Source organism: Biomphalaria glabrata, chromosome 9 (genome assembly GCF_947242115.1).
Source record: "Biomphalaria glabrata chromosome 9, xgBioGlab47.1, whole genome shotgun sequence".
Lineage (NCBI taxonomy): Eukaryota > Metazoa > Mollusca > Gastropoda > Planorbidae > Biomphalaria > Biomphalaria glabrata.
Window position 1 is genome coordinate 43644882 of NC_074719.1, and position 25223 is coordinate 43670104.

General features: G+C 37.5%; 1 protein-coding gene across 2 annotated transcripts; it reads right to left on the reverse strand.

Moving 5' to 3' along the window:
• Positions 1-4480: 4480 nt before the first annotated feature.
• On the reverse strand, positions 4481-24314 carry LOC106072015 (uncharacterized). Of its 2 annotated transcripts, none has more exons than XM_056042337.1 (4): positions 24261-24314; positions 18611-20141; positions 13956-15518; positions 4481-6691 (listed from the first exon to the last, which is right to left on the reverse strand). In XM_056042337.1, the coding sequence occupies exons 1-4, from the start codon at positions 24297-24299 to the stop codon at positions 6648-6650; spliced, it is 3177 nt and encodes a 1058-aa protein (XP_055898312.1). In that variant the 5' UTR covers positions 24300-24314; the 3' UTR covers positions 4481-6647. The 2 variants fall into 2 exon arrangements, with proteins under 2 accessions (XP_055898312.1, XP_013087709.2); XM_013232255.2 differs by lacking the exon at positions 24261-24314 and adding an exon at positions 23178-23374.
• Positions 24315-25223: the final 909 nt, after the last annotated feature.

Genomic DNA, 25223 nt, shown 5'->3' on the forward strand with positions numbered 1-25223 from the left:
GGTGTGCGTCCTGTTCTTAGTTGAAAGATTGTAGATTGCTCTTTGCGGGGGAGGAAGTTAACACTATCCAGTTTGTTCGACATGGTCGTTTGTTTGTACGTAGCTCTGCCTATGTTTCCTAATGCCAACTGGTTGAGAGACTCCTCTTTGTAATTGTTGACTTACATTGACCTTAGAGTAAACGTTTCATGAATACTTCAATTGAAGCCAAGTTCACTCAAAGAATTTAAAAGTTCAAAGAACAATGGTCTAATACAAATAATATAAATGCTTGGGGAAAAAATCAACGGGCGTAACCGGTGTGCTACTAGTATGATTATAATTTTATTAAAAAAAGAGATAATGGTCAAAGCAGAGTTTTCACAGTGTGGTCAATCAGTTGTTATATTTTTTTTCCCAAAGATATACATAAACTGTCGAATTTCTAAGAAAATTTTTTGAGCCGTTGTGTAAATTTACCAGTTGTCAACCGATTAGATTCATGTGAGGTAACCCACTCAGTACACAGTGTCACGATGCATCTTTTTTGCCTAATCAGAAAAATCGAAAAAATCTTGTACGACAAAAGCCACCCGCTCCATCAGAACTACGTCAAGTCGTCGCGAAGTGGGTGACTTCTGTCAATCAAGACAAGAACATAGCGGTACAAAAACTTGTTCGTACTCTACTAGGTCAGACTATATCAACGCCACTCGTTGATCAGGAAACATAAAAAGGACCAAAATACCTTTGTGTTGTTATTACATGATTAGGAATTAGTTATTTGTTTCGGGAATAAGGGGAAAGTTTTAATTAGCGACAAGTGACGTGACAGATCTTTAAAAAATAAGAACGCTCTAAGTGACGCTAAAAGGAAGACGCTTCTTGTAGAGTAGTAGACTTGAGTACGACATAATTGACATCGGACCATTCCCTTCTTGAGTATTAAACATATTTGTAGAACAACATATCAGCGTCGACTACATATTTGATTGTTTCGGCCTTTTGCCGGTGTTACTGAAGTAGTTGAGTTCAGCGTTACTTCCAGTCAGATCTACACTAGACAGATTGCCAAGAATCAACACCGCGCGGAGGTCTTTAACAGTGTAGTTGTTAAATGAACACTATGCTGTGTCTGTTCTATTCATGTGAATGTTTATGTTGTGTTTGTGTTGTCTTTATACGATATAGAGTCCTTGTAATCACAACAAATTTCCATAAGGATCAATAAAGCAGTCTTAGTCTTACTCTTAATGCATAATACTTAGGTGTATACAAATGGAGACACAATGCGTGGTACCATTCATCGCAAGTGCCACATTAAATGGCTTTCTGTTTCATGGTGCATACTTTTTTTTTTACAGATGTTGCATCTATCTTTAGATTTGGGTCCTGGGTTTGATTCTCGGTACGTGACGTTTTGGCGACGCCGTTTTGGCGACGCCGTTTTGGCCCGCCGTTTTGGCGACGGGACGTTTTGGCGCCAGCCGTTTTGGCGACGGGACGTTTTGGCGCGAGATATCATTTGACGATAATTTAATAAGCACGTAGCTTTTATAACAATGTTTATTTCACTCTACCATAATATTGTATGTATAGTATGAATTCTAACACCGTTCAGTGAATTGTTGTTGTTTTTTAATTATAAAGGTTTTGCTTATTTCATGAATATAGGTCTATAATAAGTCAGATTCCTGAATGGTAATGACATGCTAATCGCACTGGATGACATTTTTGGATTTCTTTCCAAAAGATTTTTTTTATTTGACATTAGTGTAATATACGAACTAGCTAAGTGTCACACTTTAATATAACAAAAACCATGTTAACATCTAAAGCTCTAGTACGCTGAATGACGACAATAACTCCACACATAGTCAAGATCAAGACACGGAATCTGGTCAGTACAAACTCTAACGTGAATAGATATATTTTGAGAAATTGGGTAGGGGTGATTTGGATGACACATCTCGCATTGACGCAGGTAAAGTTAAACAAATGAAGACAAGACCAGCACCGAGCACTGGTCGTTGGCGTCATGAGTCTGGCGATCACCTCCTTGGGAATGGTCATTACATGTGACACCTATCCCGCCCCCTCTCTTCTGCTCAGATTTCACTCCTTGTATATACTCTTTCCTCCACCCCTCCCCTCTCTCACGCGATTTTTGTTTTTAATTTTAAAGTAATTTCTGAAAAAACTTTTTTGAAAATAAAAGTGTGCCTCTTAATAAACACACATACACAAGCCAAAATGTTTATTAAAGAAAATGATGTGAAAAACAAACACACATTTACATTTAGTACGTGAAAAATATGTGTTAACAGAAATACTCATGCAAAACATAGATATGAATAATTCTTTTAAAAGAAATAATACAATAAACGTACATAATGTATTTCGCGCCAAAACGTCCCGTCGCCAAAACGGCTCGCGCCAAAACGACCTTCGCGCCAAAACGGCGGGGCCAAAACGGCGGCGCCAAAACGGCGGCGCCAAAACGTCCTGCTTCGTTTGATTCTACATCTCCTGTTATTAATATTAATAAGAGTGATACGTATTTATTTTCACTGTTTCTAATTGAGAACTTCCGTCTGTGATTGGTAATCTTCTTTAATGTTATGGATAAGTATGTAAAAAAGATTTTTTAATTTGTATATATCTATAGTGTGATGATTGGTGACGACTGTATCATTTTAAGTTTAGAGTTGACTGAGGTAGATCGGTGTTCAATAAATGTATATTTGATAAATATTAGAATAAATAGCATGAGCAATTTTTAGGGCTTTTGTTGGGTTTTTCATTTTTCATTTTGTGGTATCATGTCACCAGTCGGCCTAACAATATTGTTATGACTTTGCCATGCGCACCGCCATCCAAGATAGTGCAGAAAGAAGGTGCGCACTATCAGTGACCAGACAAGTCGGATGTTGACATAAGGGACTAATGATTTCCGCCCAAGTCTAGAGCCAATATGGAGATGCTGTGCTCAAGGCAGATGCCCTTTGTGTTTGTCATGTCTCAGTGTAAATAAACGTCTATGTCCTCGTTGAGTTGCCTCACTTAAGTTATTACAATATAATAATATCGACAACATTTTCGATACCTACACATGTCGTCTATTTGTATTGTCAGAGGTAAGATTGTGGTCGTCGTTAGTTTGTAGCTCATTGCGTCTGATATTCCTGCTGATAATATTTCAAGCTGAGGGGACCACTTCTGGGGCCGACTCAGAGTTTTTGCTACCACACTGATTACCTTTATAACCTTGTTATTTTTAGTGCAAAGCTTATAGAAACTAACTCTTGTCTGTCTGTGTGCATGGTAAAAGATTGTTCACATTATGTCTCCGACACCCTATATCAGATCAAGCTAAAATTTCGCACAATTATTTTTTTTTACCCGACAACTCAGGATTCAAATAAAAAATTAACCAATTTAGTTAATTAACTATTGGTAACTAATTGATTTGTCTGGCATCTTGAACAATGGAAACAAATCGTATTTGACAGATGTGGCTGTATAAGATGAATTAGCTCCCCTTGAGGACTCATGAAAATGTTTTATGCATTTAAAAAGCGATCATGTAAACATTCACCAAGATACCCCCTTCTTCCCCCCCCCCTTTCCCAACTGGTCCAGACAGCGCATTGAGAAAAGTAAAAAAAAAAGAAATTGCGCTAAACAATAAAAACGGTAAAAATGATTCTAATGCACAGATTTATAATTGTTAGTCTAGATTCTGTTACACATTTAATTACATGACTGATCCAAACTAATACAACTACATTTAATATTAAAAAAAATAGAATAAGTATTTTTTCGTATCTTGCTTATTTAACATTTTCATCAAGTTTTAAAAACGCTCAGAACTTGTTGAACTATTATGACAAATATAAAAACAAAAAATTGACTTTTTTTTCATAGAATTATCATTTTCAGTTGTTTCCCTAGACCATGAACTAGACACCATTACATGTATGGGGTATCTAGGAGGGGTAGCACCTCTAGTAGACAGCTTGGCTCGCACTTGGTCCCCACTCGGTACCCAACTCTCACATGTGGCTCCCAGAAGCTGTAGCATGAGCAGCAGCCACACCCCTGAAACGGCTTTGACTTGGCCGGCTAAACCAGGTAGAGGGTATCTGACGCGTCTGTACACTAATGTTCAGTCAAACCTAGCTTGTGAAGTCTGGACTTGGCGGCCTGTGAGAAGCGTCACAAAACTAGACGAATCGAAGAGAAAGGCAACTACCAGCACAGTAATGTGGAGCACTCAAGAGCAGGACAAGACACACAGAAAGTCTCTGGTCATCCACTGCATCCAAACTCGTCCCCGGACGTCTTGACCAAGTCTTGCACATTTATCTCTGAGGACGCCTTTGTATACATTTACGTTGGCGTTGTAATCTAGTTGGTTCATTAAAAAAATATATATATAAACCTATGCAACAGTCGTTGATAAGACAGATTTAAGAACACAATGACAAAATATCACGGAGATTTGAAATAAGTTTTTTTAATTCAGATTGCAATTATTTCAACCACAGCAAAGACAGTCAAAACTACTCAAGCCTAGTGTGGAGAAGGCTTCTCAAACTTCATATCTTGAGTTCACAAAAAATATACGACAAAAAAGTATATAAACATACATACATAAATGTAAAGAGAGAGAAATATATATTAGACATCTTTTTACAAGGCACCTTTACAACCCATGCATAAAAGCAGGGCCGGCCTTAGCCATAGGCAAACTAGGCAGCCGCCTAGGGTCTCCAATCGGTTAGAGCCTCGCACTGACTTGCGAAACACGGATCTAAACTCAAACATAGAAGAACTATATGGCTCTGTGTCTACTAGCCTCGCTCTTAGTCTTTGCTATTGAAAATCCGAATATAATTATTAAATTAGAAGACCTTTTTTCTTCCTTTTGGTGAAATGTTATTAATCCGATGATCTTGGTTTGAGCTTGAACATCTATACGAATATGTTTAACATGCTTACACAATGATATTTGAACGCTACGAAAACTGCGCTATTTGAATATAACTTACTAGTCGACCGGCGGCGTATCATACGCCGCTATTTTGCAGGACCGACCTTAGGCCACTGCAACATATGCGACCGCAGTGGGCCCCGCACTTTATTAGGACCCGCGCTAATTTTAGATGTATAAATTATTAAATTAAACCATTTTATAACTTATAACAGATTTCCCGCGGCCTCCTGTCGATTTAACAGTAGGTCCTGGAAATCTCCTGAAATTGCCATTTTGGGATACAGAAAGAATTTTCTGTTTCTTACACTTAGCCTAGGGCCTCCAATTACCTAAAGCCGGCCCTGAGAAAATAATTTTCATAGTAAAATAATATTATTTCAAATTTACCATTCACGCAAACACCTATGATAATTATTAAATTCTTACCAATGATTATATATAGATATATATCATTATGATAATAATTTTTCAAAATTCAATTTTTAAGGAAAATCAAAATCTCGATCTCGTGAATAAGATGTAAAAAAATTCTTTTTTCTGACATATGAAGAGGGTAAGAAACTGTGAGCTTAGAGTAGATCGCAATAAAAATATATCTAGGATAGACACACACTAATTGGAACTTATCGCTGACTGGCGTTGCTAATACTTTAAGAGTCAACCTGGTGAACAAATCGGAAGTAGAGCTCATTAAGAACTTTAACTTTACCTAACCCTTAGTCTGTTGGACCGTTGGGGCACCATGCAAGATTCGTCAACCGTCTTTCTCAATTCCTCTCTGTCTTTTGCCTTGGTTAGAACCTCTTTCAATGGCAGTCCCCTTCATTAAGAACTAGCTTCTACAATATTCATTTCTTTAGCTCATGCAAGTGATTTGTTGCGAAAATTATCGCATAGCATTCATTAGGCCACACTAGAAAGAGAAGGGAGGGACCATGGCACATCGGGCATCTGAGGCACAGAAAAATATGGAATATATATATATACCGGTATATGCCCAATCTGCAACCGCAGCTGTGTATCAAGAATTGGCCTCTTTAGCCACATAAGAAGTTGCAAAAGGAAAAGATTGTCTCTCGAGACTTAAAATGCCACAGATATATGGAAATACATGGAATGTATACTGCACCGGTTAAGATGAGCCATAAAAATAATAGATTATACTATTATTTATGTAACAAATGGAATGTATTTATAACGTTGGGTTTATGTAAGGTAGTATAAGTCAATACATGTTCATAAACTCATTTACGTTAATATAAATTAATTAAACTAAATATTGATTGAATTTTGGTCACGCTTCACCATCTGTCTAGAATAATCATTATTATAACATTGTAGAAGAAGAGTAGAAATTAAAGACTGAGTCTCATGTCTTCTCATCTTATAAAATACAGACGTTACTTCAAAAAACGATGATTACGTCCTACGCGTGTGCTTAGGTCGATGTAGTCATGCGTGCTAATCAATGTCTTAAACTCGTCCATGTCACTGGTTTTCCTGGCTGACTCAGGCAACCCATTCCATGCTAAAATAGCACTGTGGAAGAAGGAGTATTTGTATAAATCCGTCTTTCTTTGTATAATCTGGACCAGAATCAGAGGCGCTTACTTTTCCTCTTTCTCAACGATTTTTTTATGACTAGATGCATAGTCGGAGTCTACTTTGATCACATACTTTCTTTAGATTCAATGCCTTGTAATGTGAAACTTTCTGAAAAAAAAGAAAATTTTTTATCATATAATAATTATAATAAAAGTAAATTGCTCTTTTTCTTAAATTAAACAATGAAAGCATTAAAAATGCTTTGTTGTTTTTTTAAAGACAATAAATCCTTTATAAAACTATAAAATAAAAATGTTTCAGAACATTAGTCTATTAAAGTCCTGAATGAATAATGCATTCATGTATGTTCAAGATAAACCTTTTCTCGTTCTGTATTGAAAATATGGGGTATCTAGGAGGGGTAGCACCTCTAGTGGTCAGGCAGTCGTACCGTCTTTTTGAGGGTAGCTTGGCTCACTCTTGGTCCCCACTCGGTACCCAACTCTCCCCTGTGGCTCCCAGAAGCTGTAGCATGCGCAGGGGCCACACCCCGGCTTTGACTGGCCGGCTAAACCAGGTAGAGGGTATCTGACGTGTCCATGGCACTCAGCACACTGAGGTTCTGTCAAACCTAGCATGTGAAGTCTGGACTTGGCGGCCTGTGCGTAACGTCACAAAAACTGACTAATCGGACAGAAAGGCAAATACCAGCACAGTGCTGTGAAGCACTCAAGAGCAGGACAAGACACACAGAAAGTCTCTGGTCATCCACTGCACCCAAACGTGTCCCCGGACGTCTTGACCAAATCTTGCTTCAGGAAAAGGATGGGCTTTAGGGCGAGAGAGTGAGGTCGACGTGTTGAGCGAATCCGCCTCACTTTAATCCAAATTCCAGAGCGTCACTTGTCATCCCCTCCCCCCCCCCCCCCCCAAAGTAAATTTCTTTCTTTCTATCTTTTTTTTACTTTGAACAATTAAAACAGCCAAACTAGAGTTTTACCCATATGGCAATCGAGCTAGAAATTTTTTTCTCAGTGAAACCAATCAACTGTTGAGTTTCTCGATTAGCCATAAAATCTAAATATAATCTAAGGTTTTTGAGAGGTGCGGTGGCTGAATAGTGAAGCGTTTGGCTTCCAAGCTGGGGTCCCAGATATGAATCCTGGTGAAGGCTTGTTTTAATATCAGGATCTAAATGGTGCCACCTAGCTCTAGTGAGTACCTGACATAAGTTTAAAAAAAAAATTAAATACAGTTGGTCGTTATGCTGGTGTTAGGAGAGAGGGTGTGTAAGATGTGAGATTGTGTGTGTGTGTTTTTTTTATTTTATTAGTTGAGTCGTGAATTGTTTTTAGTACGGGGTTTTCAAGGGGGGACAATAAGGTTTCTATCTGTCAGTCTAGCAAGTTGGAGAGCTGACCTGGTCTGAGTAGGGTGTTGGTGATTGTTGTCAATTGTATTGAGAGATATTATTTCTGCATTGTGTGTACTGAATATTTGGGGTAATACAATGTTGTGACATTGATGGCATTTAAGTAATCTATTATTGAATCTAGTCTAAGCGCCCAGAATATTTTAATTGGTCACGTTTAGTACTGTTAGTACTGATGATTGTGTATTATATATTATATGTGTAACCAATGGTAATGCTGTAAATAAATACTAATTCTATACTCCTTTGTTGAGCGTACATTATGCTGCTTATACGCATTAAGGATCTACATTTGAGAATTATACTCTTAGACACATCGAGCCATTTGTCTATAGTAAGAACTAACCAAAAGTTACATGACACCCTCGTTAACCGTGGGGCCACATGAACTGATGACGTTTACATCATCTGCCCTATAGACCGCTTCGTGTTCATCCAATTTACACCCACACATTCAGAGGTTTCCACGAAGTTACGAGTTGAATAGAGGTATTGTGAAAAGTAATTACTGCGGTCTTAGGAACTTGACAGTTTTTGAAAGAATAGGTCCGTATGTTTTAATTCACAGATAAGGAAAATATTATTGTTATATATTTCAATTTCAATGATAACTTATAACTTTCAAACCCTGGGTACTATTCTGTAAACTGGTCAACTGCGAATCTAGAGCAAGTTCCAGATTTGAAACAAGTACACTTCATTAGTTTTTGTTTTTATTTAAAGTTCAGCCACACTCTCCCCTCGCAATGTGTTTTTTAGGTTGTTGTTTTTTTTACCCAATGATGAGTTTGCAAGCTAAAAAGAGGTATTGTCAATCAGTGGCATCACTAGGGTGGATGTCACGCGGTGCGGTCAGCTCAGGTTGTCACCCCCTCACCTTTTAAAAACATCCTGTTTTTTTTTTTCTTTCCGTAATACATATAGAAATCTAATTAATAATTACCTACGTTATTTGATTGTTGAACAACTATAAAATGAGTGTATATTAAATTTTAAAATTTACTTGTTTATTACGGTTTATCTCTAGTTCACTGGGTTTGTGTAGTCATGTCAAACTCTGCACGCATCCTTAATCTTCGCAATCGAAGACATTGCTATTAATTTAGAGTTCAATTTTGCAACAATGCAATCATAAGAAAATTACACTTTTTTTTCTGGATTTAAAACTTCAAAACTTAACATTAACCTGATTAAAGTCAATGTCTTTAACGATTTCATTTTTTAATAAAATTAACCGTTGTGAAACTGTCGTCTGTTCCTTTGTCTCAAAAAAGTTCTTAATTTTAAATATAAAAATCATTTTCCACATGACTCTCTACACATATGCCGATGAGAAGAAACGACTCATTGCTTTGTTCAACGATTCAGGGTGTATTCTTGAAGGTTTGAGTGGCAAAGGAATCATGCACTGGCATTTTTTTTCTTCAAGAATAACTTGCCCTTAGATCTCTGAATCACACTGCATTTTTTTTTAGAAGAGCCTTTTTTTTATAACACTTTACGCTAAAGTGTTATGATTTGTTAAAGAAAAGGTTTAATTAGTCATCACTTTGTCAATAGTTTGAAGATAGGCCTACTCGTATGTATCTGTGGCCTTCTAGCACATCTTCCCACCAAAAAAAAAAATTAAGTAAAGGTAGGTAAAATAAAAGATCTTAAGCTGAGTCTCTAGTGGCTAAAATTTCGTAACGAATAAAGTATTTCAAAGTAAGGTAAAGTTCCTCATTCAGACTTTGCGATCTATGGGGCAAATGATGTAATGGTAATTTGTTTCATTAGCCCACGGTTAACGAGGGTGTCATGTGGCCAGCACAACGACCAACCGCCTTTACTTTACCCCAACTAATGTCAGGTACCTGTTAGAGCTGGGTGGACTCAGAGGCGCCCAATGATCACGAAATTAAAAATTCCAGTCTTCACCAGGATTCGAACCCCGGTTTGGAAGCCAAGTGCTTTACCGCTCAGCCACCGCGCCTTCAAATATTTCAATTTTACACAAAAAATGCTATGCCAGTAGCATTTTTTTGAAAAAGAATGTTGACCACTTATATTAAGTGAATGTAATACACAAACCTCTTTTCTGTTGGTTCTTAATAATTTCCTATACTCCTCCATGGTTCCAGACACTGAAGCTGCATTTTCATATCATTGAGCTTGACATCATAAATTCAAGCATTTTTAGATATTAAGTTGATCTCATCTGCTATTTTTTTCTCCTTTAAATCTTCTGAATCTGATCAGTGTGTGCTATATCAGGTGTGCTGTGTCAGGTGTGCCATGTCACGTGTGCTATGTCAGGTGTGCTATGTCAGGTGTGCTATATTACGTGTGGTATGTCAGGTGTGTTATGTCAGGTGTGCTATGTCACGTGTGCTATGTCAGGTGTGCTATGTCACGTGTGCTATGTCAGGTGTGCTATGTCAGGTGTGATATGTCAGGTGTGCTATGTCATGTGTGCTATGTCAGGTGGGCTATGTTACGTGTGATATGTCAGGTGTGCTATGTCAGGTGTGCTATGTCACGTGTGATATGTCACGTGTGCTATGTCAGGTGTGCTATGTCAGATGTGCTATGTCAGGTGTGATATGTCAGGTGTGCTATGTCATGTGTGCTAAATCAGGTGTGCTATGTTACGTGTGATATGTCAGGTGTGCTATATCACGTGTGCTATGTCAGGTGTGCTATGTCACGTGTGATATGTCACGTGTGCTATGTCAGGTGTGCTATGTCAGATGTGCTATAACAGGTGTACTTTGTCAGGTGTGCTATGTCAGGTGTGCTATGTCATGTGTGCTATGTCACGTGTGGTATGACAGGTGTGCTATGTCAGGTGTGCTATGTCACGTGTGGTATGTCAGGTGTGCTATGTCACGTGTGCCATGTCAGGTGTGCTATGGCACGTGTGCTATGTCACGTGTGGTATGACAGGTGTGCTATGTCAGGTTTTCTATGTCACGTGTGGTATGTCAGGTGTGGTATGTCAGGTGTGCTATGCCATGTGTGCTATGTCAGGTGTGCTATGTCACATGTGCTATGTCAGGTGTGCTATGTCAGGTGTGATATTTCAGGTGTGCTATGTCATGTGTGCTATGTTACGTGTGGTATGACAGGTGTGCTATGTCAGGTGTGCTATGTCACGTGTGGTATGTCAGGTGTGCTATGTCACGTGTGCCATGTTAGGTGTGCTATGTCAGGTGTGCTATGTCACGTGTGGTATGACAGGTGTGCTATGTCAGGTGTGCTATGTCAGGTGTGGTATGTCAGGTGTGCTATGCCATGTGTGCTATGTCAGGTGTGCTATGTCACATGTGCTATGTCAGGTGTGATATGTCAGGTGTGATATGTCAGGTGTGCTATGTCATGTGTGCTATGTCACGTGTGATATGTCACGTGTGCTATGTCAGGTGTGCTATGTCAGGTGTATTTTGTCAGGTGTGCTATGTCAGGTGTGCTATGTCATGTGTGCTATGTCACGTGTGGTATGACAGGTGTGCTATGTCAGGTGTGCTATGTCACGTGTGGTATGTCAGGTGTGCTATTACACGTGTGCCATGTCAGGTGTGCTATGGCACGTGTGCTATGTCACGTGTGGTATGACAGGTGTGCTATGTCACGTGTGGTATGTCAGGTGTGGTATGTCAGGTGTGCTATGCCATGTGTGCTATGTCAGGTGTGCTATGTTACATGTGCTATGTCAGGTGTGCTATGTCAGGTGTGATATGTCAGGTGTGCTATGTCATGTGTGCTATGTCAGGTGTGCTATGTTACATGTGCTATGTCAGGTGTGCTATGTCAGGTGTGATATGTCAGGTGTGCTATGTCATGTGTGCTATGTCAGGTGTGCTATGTTACGTGTGATATGTTAGGTTTGTTTTGTCAGGTGTGCTATGTCACGTGTGCTATGTCAGGTGTGCTATGTCACGTGTGATATGTCACATGTGCTATGTCAGGTGTGCTATGTCAGATGTGCTATGTCAGGTGTACTTTGTCAGGTGTGCTATGTCAGTTGTGCTATTTCATGTGTGCTGTCAAACAAAATACACAGGTATTTACAGTCATTCTGACTCTAATATCTTTTTTGCGTTGTTTGCTAATCATTTATAAACTTTGTAATTTTACAGATTTACTTTCAGCAATGGGTCTTATCTACCTAACATTTCCATCATCTCATGGCAATTTTTTATTCAATAAAGACTCGTTGTTAATATAGGCACGTAATGTCAAATATTCTGCTTTTACAGAAACACTTCGTGCAACATCACCTTCCATTGTTTTTTCTTCTTTACATCAATCCTAGCAACGACTTCCTTGTCAATTGTATTTGTAGCCGGATGCTCTTGTTTTCCGAGTTTCCAATCCAAATGAGTTCTTCATACTTTCTATTAATATTCCAATTTCATACTTTATTTCAACCCACACAGTAAATTAAGTTATACATTTCTTTTTCATTTTTTATAAAATTAGTTGAAAATAGTCGATAACAAGAGAATACAGTTTTTCGGTATTTAGAGACTAGATTGTCCCCATTAGGAAACATAACCATTCTTTTATAACTGGCGGACTTTTACTTTTGCTCTGGATAATTTCATTCGTAAATCATATAAGATTGGCACAAGCCAAGAGGAAAAATAGTCAAGTATTTCATTCGACTGACACATTGCAACATTCCCTTCATCTGGATTAGAGATTCTTTTAAAGAAAAATGAAATCACATCATCATCTTCAGATATTTCAATTGCCACTTATATACTTTCCATTTCTACAAAATTTACATTAATTATATGTAATATTTAAATAATACTCTTTGCGTGAAGAATTTCGACATTTGTTAGACAGTGACTATTAATTGATATCGTGATATTACGGCGCTAGCCACATATTCGATAGATTAGATTACAACATTTTTTTAAAATCAAAGCAGGGTTCATATACATACATGAAGATGGTATACATCTGAAAGTGTGGATCTACGTTTTGTTTGGGATATTAATTATTAACTAAGATATACCATTTTAAACATTTTAATAGAATTATTCCCAAAGTGCAGCTCTTTTTACTTGGGTGTCACCGATATATAGTTCGTCCATCGTGGGTTCGATGATGACCACTTTGTCATCCAGGGGGCTGAGGGCTTTGCACTGGGGTTTGGTGCCTCCTCATGTGGCTGGTGAGACCTATGTGAGCCCGGAATGTTCGGCCGCACACTGGGCAGGTTATTCCAGCTGGAGCTAGTGTCGTTTGTCTTGCTTTTCTTTTCTGGCGTTTTTCTTCTGCCAGCGTTGTTCTTTTTTCCTCAGCAACCTGTGCGCCAGTTTTCACAGCGCGACGCCATGATGCTCTGTCATTTGCCTCTGTCTCCCAGGTGCCTGGGTCTATGCTGAACGCCTTCAGAGAAGCTTTGAGGGTGTCCCTGAAGCGCTTTCTTTGACCACCTTGCGAGCGCTTTCCTTCGCTTAGTTGGCCATACAAGAGTCGTTTAGGGATGCGGTGGTCTTCCATTCTGTAGACGTGATCTGCCCATCGCAGCTGGGACTGCATCAGAATTGTGTGGATGCTTTGCAGACACGCTCTTCGAAGGACTTCTGTATCTGGTATTTTGTCTTGCCATTTGACATTTAGTATTTTTCTCAGACATGTCATGTGGAAGTGGTTTAGTTTCTTTGCATGTTTACTGTACGCTGTCCATGTTTCTGAGGCATAGAGCAATGTAGGGAGGATGACGGGTGTCACCCATTGCGGACCGCCCCCCCCAGGATCCCCACAATGACGCCACTGTTGTAAATATATATCAATAACTCAAATTTGAAAAGTCATAGGAATTTTTTGTTTAACGCGAGTATAAAATGGTCAGAGACGCTTTGGGGAGACATACCTATTATTCGTACTAAAGAGAACTAGAAATACTACACAAAATAATTCGTTAATAAAGAAAAGAATATGATGATAATATTTCTAGTATAAATCAAAAGAGTTGTTATGTTATGTTAATAGTGTGCTTACCCTGGTCTCTCATCTGAGCTGTAACAAATATCGTGGGCAGCCATCGACCGAAAACAAGGAATAACAGTACCATGATGGTCAGCAACACTGCGACTACTGCAAACACACTAGAGGCGATAATTAGACCTGTAATAATACTTAAACAAGCAATAATAACAGCTATTATCAACCACATGTTACTGTTATTAATTTTATAAGAGAATTTCATAAGATCTTTTTCAAAGCTATGCATTTGGAAGCTTAAATCTTCAACCTCATTTAGAAGATCTTCCAAACCTTTCAGATGTCTGCTGTGTTTAGTTAATTCTAGGTTTACCTCGTCGAGACTATCAATAAGTCTTACAAAACTTGACACGGAAGTAATGTGTCGTTTGACACTTTCCCAATCTGTCCTTAACTTATTAATTTTGGCGCGAAATTCTTCACTAATTTTGTTTCTCTTGCTTTCTTTTAGTCTGGATTCGGCTTTATGTAATTTGAATCTCAAGCAGAAGTCCTTATCGCTGGCGAACTTTTCTTTAACAATTTTCAACTTCTCCTCATGGTGATTGATTTCATCTATGCCCCAATTGCTGCCAATTGTGTCTAAGTCTTCCGTTAACTGATCAATAAGATTTTCATGTTTTACAATAGCTTGCTCTGTTTTTACATTTCTTTCTAAAAGTTCTAGTCGTTTTCTAAATCCAGCAAAAAAACGAGACTCTTCCTCGTTGTAGAATATGCGCTCACCACCATCCATTCCGTCCATCTCTTCCAGGTGTTTACTAATTTTTCTAGAAAGTAGGTCGTAACTGTTTGAGTCTTTCGAAGTCAAACTGGTCAAATAAAATTTCTTTGACCATTTTAGTTCTTTTAGTCTATAGAAGGCTTGCTTTTTCGACAATTTGGCTTCTAGCCTAAGTCTGTGATGTTGTTTATGTAACTGAGAAAATTGTTCTCTGGAGTAGCCGTGTTCCAAGCTAGTGACTAAGTCAAATAAGCTCTTCCTTTGAGCTCTCTTCTTACCTGCATCTTTACATTTGTTATTGACTTTGACACATCTGTACTGAACTAGAGACAGCAAATCGCCTACATCGTTGGTTTGGCCTTTAATCCAACTATCAAACATTTGTCCATTTGGATATTTCAGGTCGTACACATCGCCATATGTTACGACCAAAACAAAAGACTGACCGAAATTTCCTTCACCAAACATTTGTTTTAGAATATGAAGCACAGTTCTGTTCTCCTCACTGAAACGGTCACCGTATTTAAGGACAATAATGACCACCGTTTGACCCTTGTCTGGACACTTGCTGACTGCTTCTTGTAAACCATTGCAAGCTTTTAACTTGGTTTCGTCAGAGTCCAGGCCTGTGTACATAAGACCAGGCGTATCAACAACAGTTAAGCTGAATCCATCTTCAATGACAGTTTTGACTTGTACTTGTGATGTTTCTGTGTTTGAATTATCGCTGGTTTCGAACGTATGCTGTCCCAGTATTGTGTTCGCTGTTGAACTTATGCCACTCCCAGTTTTCCCCACCAACAAGAGCGTTAAATAACGGGTGTTCATCGAAATGGCTGAAATAAAAATCAATAACAAATATAAAAAGAAAGTCGATACCGTATAATCGAGAACTAAATAATCATCATAATAATTAATAAGTCTCCGATGCACATATGCCGTTTATAAAGTTTGCCGTTATTATGTTGATTTTTTACAGTCCAAAAGAGGTCATCAATTAATTGTTTATTCTTTAAATGGCATAACTATTACGTCAAGATGCCATTATAAGTCAACAAGTCTACAACACATCTTAAACAACGTAGAACGAGGTGAAAAGATGTAGCTTAGATCCAGTTATACATATGGAAAACAATAATGTATCTACACATTTTGTTATTTAAATCTTTCTATTTGATATATAGTTATATAGGTATGAAATAGTTCTTTTACAATGCAACTATACAAATTCCTAAAAATTATAACAATCAAATAATAAAAGCGATATTTCATAATGCCAGGTCTTCCAAAGATGTATTTCTAAATTATGGCTCTATGTTGTGGATGACTTAAAATTATATGTAAGACTTGCTTTAAATACCTGCTACCGACTTGCTTCGCAAATTTACCTGCCTTTTTTTTCTGCTTTTAATGATAGACATACGAACTGCGATTTCACGTTCTCCCGCATTTTTCTAGTCTACAGAGTAGACTCTACCGGCACCTGCGCTATTTTAAGAAATGATCGAGCTTTTTACTTATTTTGTTTGTTACTACTAAAGACTTAACAAGATGATGCTGAGAAAGATATTTGAGTACAATCATACACTTACAAAAACAAATAAACAATGAGTGAAACTAAAAAAAAAAAAAAAAAAAAGTAAATTTCCCCTTTCAAACCTTGTGGTCTAAGAAGAAGAGGAAAGATGATGTAAAGGTCATCAGTTTCTGTGGCCTACGATTAACAAGGGTGTCATGTGGCTAGCACAACGACCAACCGTCTTTACTTTTCCCTAACTAATGTCAGGTAGTTAGTTGTCAGAGGCGCCCGAAGATCCCGAAATTAAAAATCCCGGTCTTCACTAGGATTCGAACCCCGGTCCCCGGTTCGGAAGCCAAGCGCTTAGCCGCTCAGCCACCGCGCCTTCTATGTAATTACTAAAAATGTTTCTTTTAAACATATCGTTGTGAATGTGATTCATTTGAAGCGTGTGTCTGAGTCCTCTCTTAAGTTATTCCCTTGTGTACACGGACAGTGGCTAGTAATGGGTCGTTGTGTCAGTGTGTTTGGATGACGTGGTATAGACTAAAGGCAGGGTGGGGGGGGGGGGTATGTCGAAAGGAGTTTTTGTTGTTAGGGGGAATTTTGAAGATTTTATCAATACGTTTCTGTTCAAAGATAATCAGCGTGGTCAGTTTCCCTATTGGCGGTGGCTGTAATTCTCTCTTCTTCTTATAGCCAGGTTTTTTTTTTGTTGCTGCTAAGCTGTCAGCTCTTTTGTGCCAAGGAAAAATAGTGTTCTCTTCAGTTGTTCAGCACTGCCGTACAGGGTGTTGGTTATGTTGGGCTGTGGTGGAAGTAGGGTCTGCTTAAGGTGGATTAAGACGGGGCATTTAAAGAGGATATGGTATACAGTTTCGTATGAGCGTACGATGTTGTCTACAAATGGATAGGTGTGTGGGATTTATTCTGATAAGATGGTAATTAAACAGAAGTGATTGTACGCTATTGAATAGAATCGGTCGGAACAAGATTAGTCTATGGAATTTCAATGAATAACAATTTCGTAGTGTAGAATGTTAAAAATTCGTAAACAATGGGGGCTCGTCAGCCTTGGATGGCTACTTGTCCCTATAAAATGAATCATAGTCGCTCAGGATCTACTGTAACGTTTTATTTTAATTAAATGACATCCGGCAGAAAACGGCTTTGTCATTATTATTTTTTTCAAAAGATATAGGTCGTTGTTTGGTCCATTGGATTAAAAGTATGGTACTTTTCCCACTATTCGAAACAACATTTCATCATCTCATCATCACCTGTCCCTTAACTTCCATCATAGGATTGCTGTTACAGCTCGCATAACAAAATCCCTCCACTTTTCTCTGTCAGCGGCTTGATAACAAGAGAGTGGCCTGTCCTCTTACGTTGTCCAGCAAAGTTGTTTTTTTGGACATCCTTATTTTCGTGCTCCCTCAACTGTACCTTGAAATATGGCTTTTGACGGTCAGTCATGTTTTACAATAAGACCGAACCAGCCCAGATAGTGTCTCTTCAATGTATTATAATTTTATAGCATTTTGCCGGCCAGCATGTTGACTTCTATTTTTAAGATATTTCTCAGGCATCTGTTGATGAAGGTCTGTACTTTTTTGTTCTCGCTTCCGTTGTTCTCCGTGTTTCAGAACCATACAGTAGGACGGCCTTGACATTAAGTTAAGCTGGTATGACAAAATAGAAAACACCAAACTGTGGGAGATGAGTAGACAGAAAAATATAGAAGTGCAGAACTTAGAGAGGAAGTAGAGATGGATTGGTCACACCCTTAGAAAAGATACCAGCAACAGAGTTAGGCAGGCCTTAGAGTGGAACCCCCAGGAACAAGACGCAGAGGAAGACCAAAAAGAACATGGAGTAACAGTGTACAAGAAGAAGCCGAGAGGACCGGGAAGAGCTGGGAAACCATAAAAAAACTAGAAAGAGACCTTGGAGAGTGGCGTGTTTTTGTCGAGGCCCTATGTTCCACGAGGAACCCAAAGAAATGATGATGATGATGATGTTGACTTCTAGAAGTATTAACTTATTCGTCTTCTTTTGCTGTTTTCTGATACCCAGCATTTTTCTGTAACATTTACTCTCAAGAGCTAGAATACTTCTTTAAGTTTCAGAGTGAATTTCACAATCATATAAGAGTATAGAAACTGCTATATAACATAATAACAGTTTTAAATTAATAGTCATTAAATACATAGAGAAAATGCATATACCTTGTACAGTATGTGTAAGAGTCATTATTACATTATGTAAAATGTATTTACGATTTACTTAAAATGCTAAGCGCATATATAAAAAATATGCATTATTTTTTTTCAAACCTGTTTAAAAAAGACAATAAATTATAATAGCTTAATTCAACCAATAGTTATCTTTTAAGGCAAAGAAACATACCCGATCTCCTGGATCTTTGATATTGAGCCACTTTTATGTGGATAAGTCTTCCAAACACTGGTATCAAATTCAAAGCCACTGTTATAGGCCAGCCAGCAAAGGGAATGAATGCAGTGCCAACACTTGCTCCTGTCAGGATCACACTAGTGGTCGTCCATCCTATCCAGATGTCATTGTCTATCTTTTTGCTCTCTAAGCGTTCTTTAAAGTCTTCAACGGCTTCCAGTAGATCGACCATACCCCCAAGCGCATTATTTTCAGCCTCTATAGTATCGCCTAACTTCTTTATTTTATCCAATAACTCGCTGAAGGTACTCACTAAAGCTGGAATTCCAATTGCCTTAAACTCAGTCTGTAGCCCTTCTAATTGAGATCCGAGCATATTGTGAGTTCTAATTTGCTTAGCTTCCAATAATTTTGTTTGGGCCATTTCTAGCTTATTATTAAAAGTGACAGTGATTTGTGTAATATTTTCTGAGAGATAGTTAAATTTTTTTTCTAAATTATCCAATTCATCAAATGTATTCAATAGAATGCATTTCTCTAACTTTTCTGTAAGGCTTTTCAAGTCTATTACGTACTCATCTAGCTTTTGTTGTTTTTCAACCATCGTTTCTAGTGTGTACAATTTTCCTCGCAACTCATCAAAGAATAGCGGTTCACCTTCGCGGTAAAAAATAGTTCTTGGGTCGTCTGCCTTGTTCAATTCTTCTAAATAATTCCTCAATGCGCTGTTTAGGTTATCATAGGTGTCCAGGCATTTTGATAGCGTACAAATAGAATGAAAGCACTCATAAAGTTTGTTTATTTTCTGGTAATAGTCCCTTTTCATTCTGCCAACTTTTGTTTCGAATACTAGTCTGTGATGTTGTCTCTTCAGGAGTGAAAATTGTGCCTTGGTGTATCCTTGATCTAAATCGTTCACCAAGTCAATGATTCTCTGTCTTTGTCGTTGAACATCTTGCGAATCTTTACATTTGTTATTGAATAGAACACATCTATAGTGAACTAATTTATCCAACAATTCACTCAGTGCTCCCTTTTGTTCTTCCATCCAAACTTTAAACTGTTTGTTCCCTTTATATTTCTTAACGTATTCATCGCCGTAGGTCATGACGATAACACAAGATCTGCACAAATTTTCCTCACCAAACATTTGTTTCAAAATATCAACGGTTGTTTTATTTTCTTCAGTGAAACGGTCGCCGTACTTTAAAACAATAACGACGGCCATTTTGCCTTCGTCTGGACATTTGCTGACCGCTTCTTTCATTTCGTTGCAAGTTTTTAATTTGATGGCTTCCAGGTCCAAACCAGTGTGCATGACCCCAGGCGTATCGACGACAGTTAGAGTGTAGCCATCTACTGTAGCACTTCGGACTTGAATTTGATTCGTTTCAGATTGGAATAAATCGCTGTCCTTGAAAACTTTGTCACCGAGGATAAAGTTTCCCGTACAGCTTTTCCCACTTCCGGTTTTTCCTACCAGTAAAAATGTCAGGCACAATTCCTGAGAAGTTGACATTTTCGTCTGTCAAAAAAAAAAAAGTCATAAGTGTAATATATATATATGTATATACATACAGAGAGAGAGAGAGAGAGATTACAATACCTAGGCTTCTATACGAGTCCAGGCGAAGTGGGAAACTACTTGAACTTCATATTATACCTAGACATTAAAATTTTAAAAATATTTTTTTTAATCACTCAATCATTACATTAGTTTCCACGTTTTGTATTTAAAAAGCTCTGTCTGTTTGTCTGTCTGGTAAAAAAAATTCCTTATTTCTTTAACACAAAAACTCGGATCAAGCTTAAATTTTGAACTGGTATTCAATTTACATGCCAACACAAGAATCAATTTTCAAAACAATTACTAAATTAGTTAACAAACTATTGGTAATTAACTGTTTTGTTTGTTATCTCAAACAAGGGAAAGAAATAGTACTTGACTAAAGTGGTGGTTCTAGCTGAATTTGTCCCCTTTACACATCACCGCTCTAAAATAAAATATAAAAATATAAGTTTTTTATCTTTTCTAGTCGTAAGTTTTTCACTAGCCCGAACAAGCGCGAACCACGATTTCGAATTCAGGTCATACCAATTTTTTTTTTCTTTTCAAATTCTTTTAAGAAACCAATTACTATAAAATCCACCCAGATATCCCCAGATATGACTTAACAGTATAAAATTTAGCTCTTGTGATATGAAGGGAGAATAACCCTTGAAGAATTACGGGCACGACGTTTCCTAAATTGCGCCAATGTGCCAAATAACCAAAATACAAATACTGTTTGGTAAAAAGTGTGTACACGTTATTTCCTCCACACCCAATCACGCATCAAGCAGAAATTGTGTACGATTATTTCTTGTACCTGAAAAAGCCCAAATTAACCAATTTGTTAAAAGTAACTATTGGTAAGTAATTATTTTGTTTGGCATCTCAAACAAGTGAAAGAAATTGTACTTGAATGAAGTGGTGGTATTAGATGAATTAGTCACATTTAGGTTTATATGTCGCCGCTATAAATTAAAACAAAAAAAAAATGAAACTATACAATCTTCTCTAATCATAAAATATCCCCCAAAAAGCCGCATTTCATACATAAATTATAAATAGTCGTAGCAAAAAATTTAAAAAAAATGACTTCCTGTATTTTATTTCTCTTCCCCCTGACTGATTTTTTAAAACCTGCCTTTCGTCATTTCCGCTTCCCTTTAGACGCTGACTAAATAGAATTTTTACAATTTTATCCTAATAGCTTAAAACAATATCTAGATATAGTGGTCATTTCGCTACATTTAAAACGGCTAAATAAACAATTATTTAAAATTGATATTTTTTTTTTATTTAGAGAAAACAATACCAAAATAAATGTCGAGAGAGGAACGGGAAAGTGGAAATTAATTGAAGCCTTCGGAAAATGGCTACACAGCTGAAACAGTTGGTCTAAATAAATGTTTGCGGTTGTGAAAGTTTTTGTTTGCTTAATTCTGGTGCCAATATATGTGACGATTTCTATTTATTTCATCATTGGTCTCCTTCAGTCGTAGAACGACTATGGTTCATCTCAGAGCACACTTCCTCATGTGGCTGTGGAGCCCTATTTTGGAGAGACACTCCCGTCCACAGATAGCGCAGGTTAAGGTGGCTTTTGCTTCGGTGGTAGAGGAGCTGGCCGTTTCTCGGATTGCACGTTTTTCTTCCTGAGCTGAGACCCATGTACTTTCTTTGTCCAAAGCTTTTTTTGGTCACTGTCTATTTATTTATTTGTTAATTCTTCTTTAAGTGATCGTTAAATAGAAACACCACACGCCGGAGATTGTATTAATAACTTCCACTACTGTAACTTCAATAAATGTAACTTTAACTAATAACACTTCAATTAATATCACTTCAACTAATATCGCTTCAACTGATGGACCCGCAAATATTTAAACTCATACTAACACAAGACTTATTACTTTACAAAACCATTACTATGCAAGGACCTATTACTCTATAAGAACCATTACTATGCGAGAACATATTACTCTACAAGAACCATTTATATGCGAGAACCTATTACTCTACAAGAAACCTTAATATGTGAGGACCCCGAATAACTCACTTTCCCCTAATTTATACTTTCTCAATCGTACGTTCCAGAATCATGGAAACTTCTCAAATAATTATTTTAGTAGCTTTAACCTTCTAGAAGCTGACGTCTGCTATTTTGTTTCCCTCAATCTCTTTCATTGATTGGATGACTAAATTAACTTGTTTACTCTGGTCAGAAGCACTGACTTGACCTCGCTTCCAGAAACTGGTCGAAATTAATCACAGTCTCGACCCGTGACAGCGGTGTCCAATACTGTACATTGCTTGCTTTAAGATTAAAGGACACCGAAAAGAAAAAGTAAAAACTAACCAAACGTGCCGTACACAGATTTCAGAAGCTGAAAAGTGTGTGATGATCAGAGTCGGATCCTTGTTATAAAAATGGGCCGAAAAGTATGAAAGTGGTTGTGTTTTGGGGGGTCATGACGCGTTATGAAGACACAGATACACTCATTCACGGGCTAAAAAGTATAAAAGGGGAATCGTTAAAATGTGGCCCGTTTTTTTAAATAAAAAAAAAAAAGAAGGTGGTGATCCGGCCATAATAAAAGAAAAAGTCAAGTTCCACTTTCAGACCTTGTTGTCTATAGGGCAGATGATGTAAAGTTCATCTGTTTATGTGGCCTACGGTTAACAAGGGTGTCATGTGGCAAGCACAACGACCAACCGCCTGTTCTTTTTCTCTAATTTGTGTCATGTACCCATTAAAGCTGGGTGGACACAGAGGAGCCCCAAAAAATCGCGAAAATTTCAAAATTCTCGGGCTTCACCTGGATTCGAACCCGGTATCTCCGGTTCAGAAGCCCAGCGTATTATCGCTCAGCCGCCGCGCCTAACAAACGAAAGCCTGGTAACAAATAAACGCGCGTAGCCGTATGTGTGAACTGCTAGTAAAAATATGCTAGAACAAGATAAGGATATATATAAACATGGCACAACTATGAAGCCTTCACTGTTAATACGTACCTTTTGGTGCTAAGATGGAAGATACAAATACTAATAAAATATATATCTACTAAAAAATCACAAAAAAAAAATTAGGTGGACATGACTATCAAAAGATATGCACAAATGTATATATTTTTGTCTGATAAACCGTTGCGAACTTCATCTCCTATTATATAGAGGCGACATGCCTCAGAACGAAGAGAGCTTAGCACAGCGCAGGTTCCGCCGACTGCTTTCCACAGAAAATGGGGGAAAAAATACCAATTACATAATTTTGTAAAAAAAAGGTTTTTCCTCTGAAAAGCAATAGGGAAAAAAATGTGTTTTATATTTACTAGAAGAATTTTAATCTCGTTTGTAATTATTTGTTGTTTTAGTATATTTAAACTACACCCATATGGTTTATATAGATTCAGTATATGTTTCATCTTACCATAGTCGTTATCTACACTATCTTTTGCATTTAATTCTTGTTGATCTGATTTTTTATGCATTCGATTCTTGTCAATCTGATTCTTGTGCATTTGATTCTTGTCCATCTGATTCTTGTGCATTTGATTCTTGTCTATCTGATTCTTGACCGTTTGATTCTTATCAATCTGATTCTTGTGCATTCGATTCTTGTCAAACTGATTCTTGTGCGTTTGACATTTGACAATCTGATACTGGTGTACTCGATACTACTGTATTTCATTATTCACTATTCGATACCGGTGTTTCCTAAGATGGTTGTGCAGGCCCGTTGTCTAGGGGTTGGTTCGCAAGCGAGCAATTCCACATCTTTTTCGAGTCTTTATTTTTTGCTGACACAAAGACAGGAAGAAGTAGATGAGTGGAGATACCTAACTCATCAAACATATAGCAGCATACATGGCAACATAAGAATGGCCTACACATCTCGATGGTTATTTCCCCTGGGAGAGTTGGACCACAAAATGATCCATCTTACACCTACTAAAAACCGGTTTTAAAAACAACAAGACCCGAATTACAGTCCATCCAGTCACGGTCTGACGACGCTGTATTAGAACTACAAAGTTGTCTGGAGCTGACAGATTTTGGGACATGTTTGTAAACAACTTCCCAGACAGATGAACTTACCACAACTGTTAATTCGCACATCCGGTTCTGTGAAAACATGATTGTACCCGTGGTCAGCTTCACTGTCTGCTGTCCTACTTTCCCCTGACTAAAAACATAAAGTTGTTTTTGTAGGCCTGGCCTTAAGATCTCTTGTGACTAAACCTAAATGTATATTTTATTCAATAAATTTGTAGTATTTTTCTTTTTCGCTTTTATAAATTCATCTTTACAGGGGGGCACATTCATCGGCAAAAATATCAAATGTAAAAAAAAAAAAAAAAAAAAAAAGGGAAACTTGTTGGGCACTGTTCTCGAAAACGGCTCTAACGATTTTTTTTTTTTTAAATTAATGTATATATTTGGGAAAAGTTATTTAGCCAAACTGGGAAAACTCTATAACTGTTATAATTTTTCAAAGTATTTTTTAAAAAAATTGGCCAGTAATTAGAAAAGTTTCATTCTGAACAGAATACGTCCTTGCGTATTTTCACAAGTAGGCCATATTTATCAAAGATTTTTTAAAAATTTATAGAGATTCGGAAATAGTTTAGGTATCGTCATTTAGTTCTAGACCTATAGGCTTATCATTAAAATATTATAAAGTCTAGCAACTTTATACTTTCTCGTAACCAAGATTTTTTACGCTGGGAAAGGGGAGAGTGGTGTAATCATAGACATAAATTAATATAGACTGGCCGATTAAAGAGTTTTATGAAATGAAAATTTGTGACTTGCAATTTTGTGTACTTTATTATACAGCATTTATGAGCAGTATAAAAGTTAAATGTTCATATCTATTTCAGCCATAACATATATAAGTATTAAAATGTTTTCACTAGTGTTTTGTTTAATCTCTAAGAATGAAGATCATACAATTTTTCATAATTCGGAAATCCGAATACAATAGATATACATGTTTTCAAGTTACATGAAGTTACTTCCTTCGGCCAGTCTATATTTATTGATGTCTATGGGTGTAAT

What these genes read in the sequence shown, in the direction of transcription:
- LOC106072015 (XM_056042337.1), bottom strand. Translation starts at nt 24,299, where the DNA reads ATGTTTTCACAGAACCGGATGTGCGAATTAACAGTTGTG. An exon ending in TGTGCGAATTAACAGTTGTG is followed by an intron (nt 20,142 to 24,260) that starts GTAAGTTCATCT and finishes TTTTTTTGACAG; the next exon opens with ACGAAAATGTCAACTTCTCA. An exon ending in TCAAAGATCCAGGAGATCGG is followed by an intron (nt 15,519 to 18,610) that starts GTATGTTTCTTT and finishes TTTTTATTTCAG; the next exon opens with CCATTTCGATGAACACCCGT.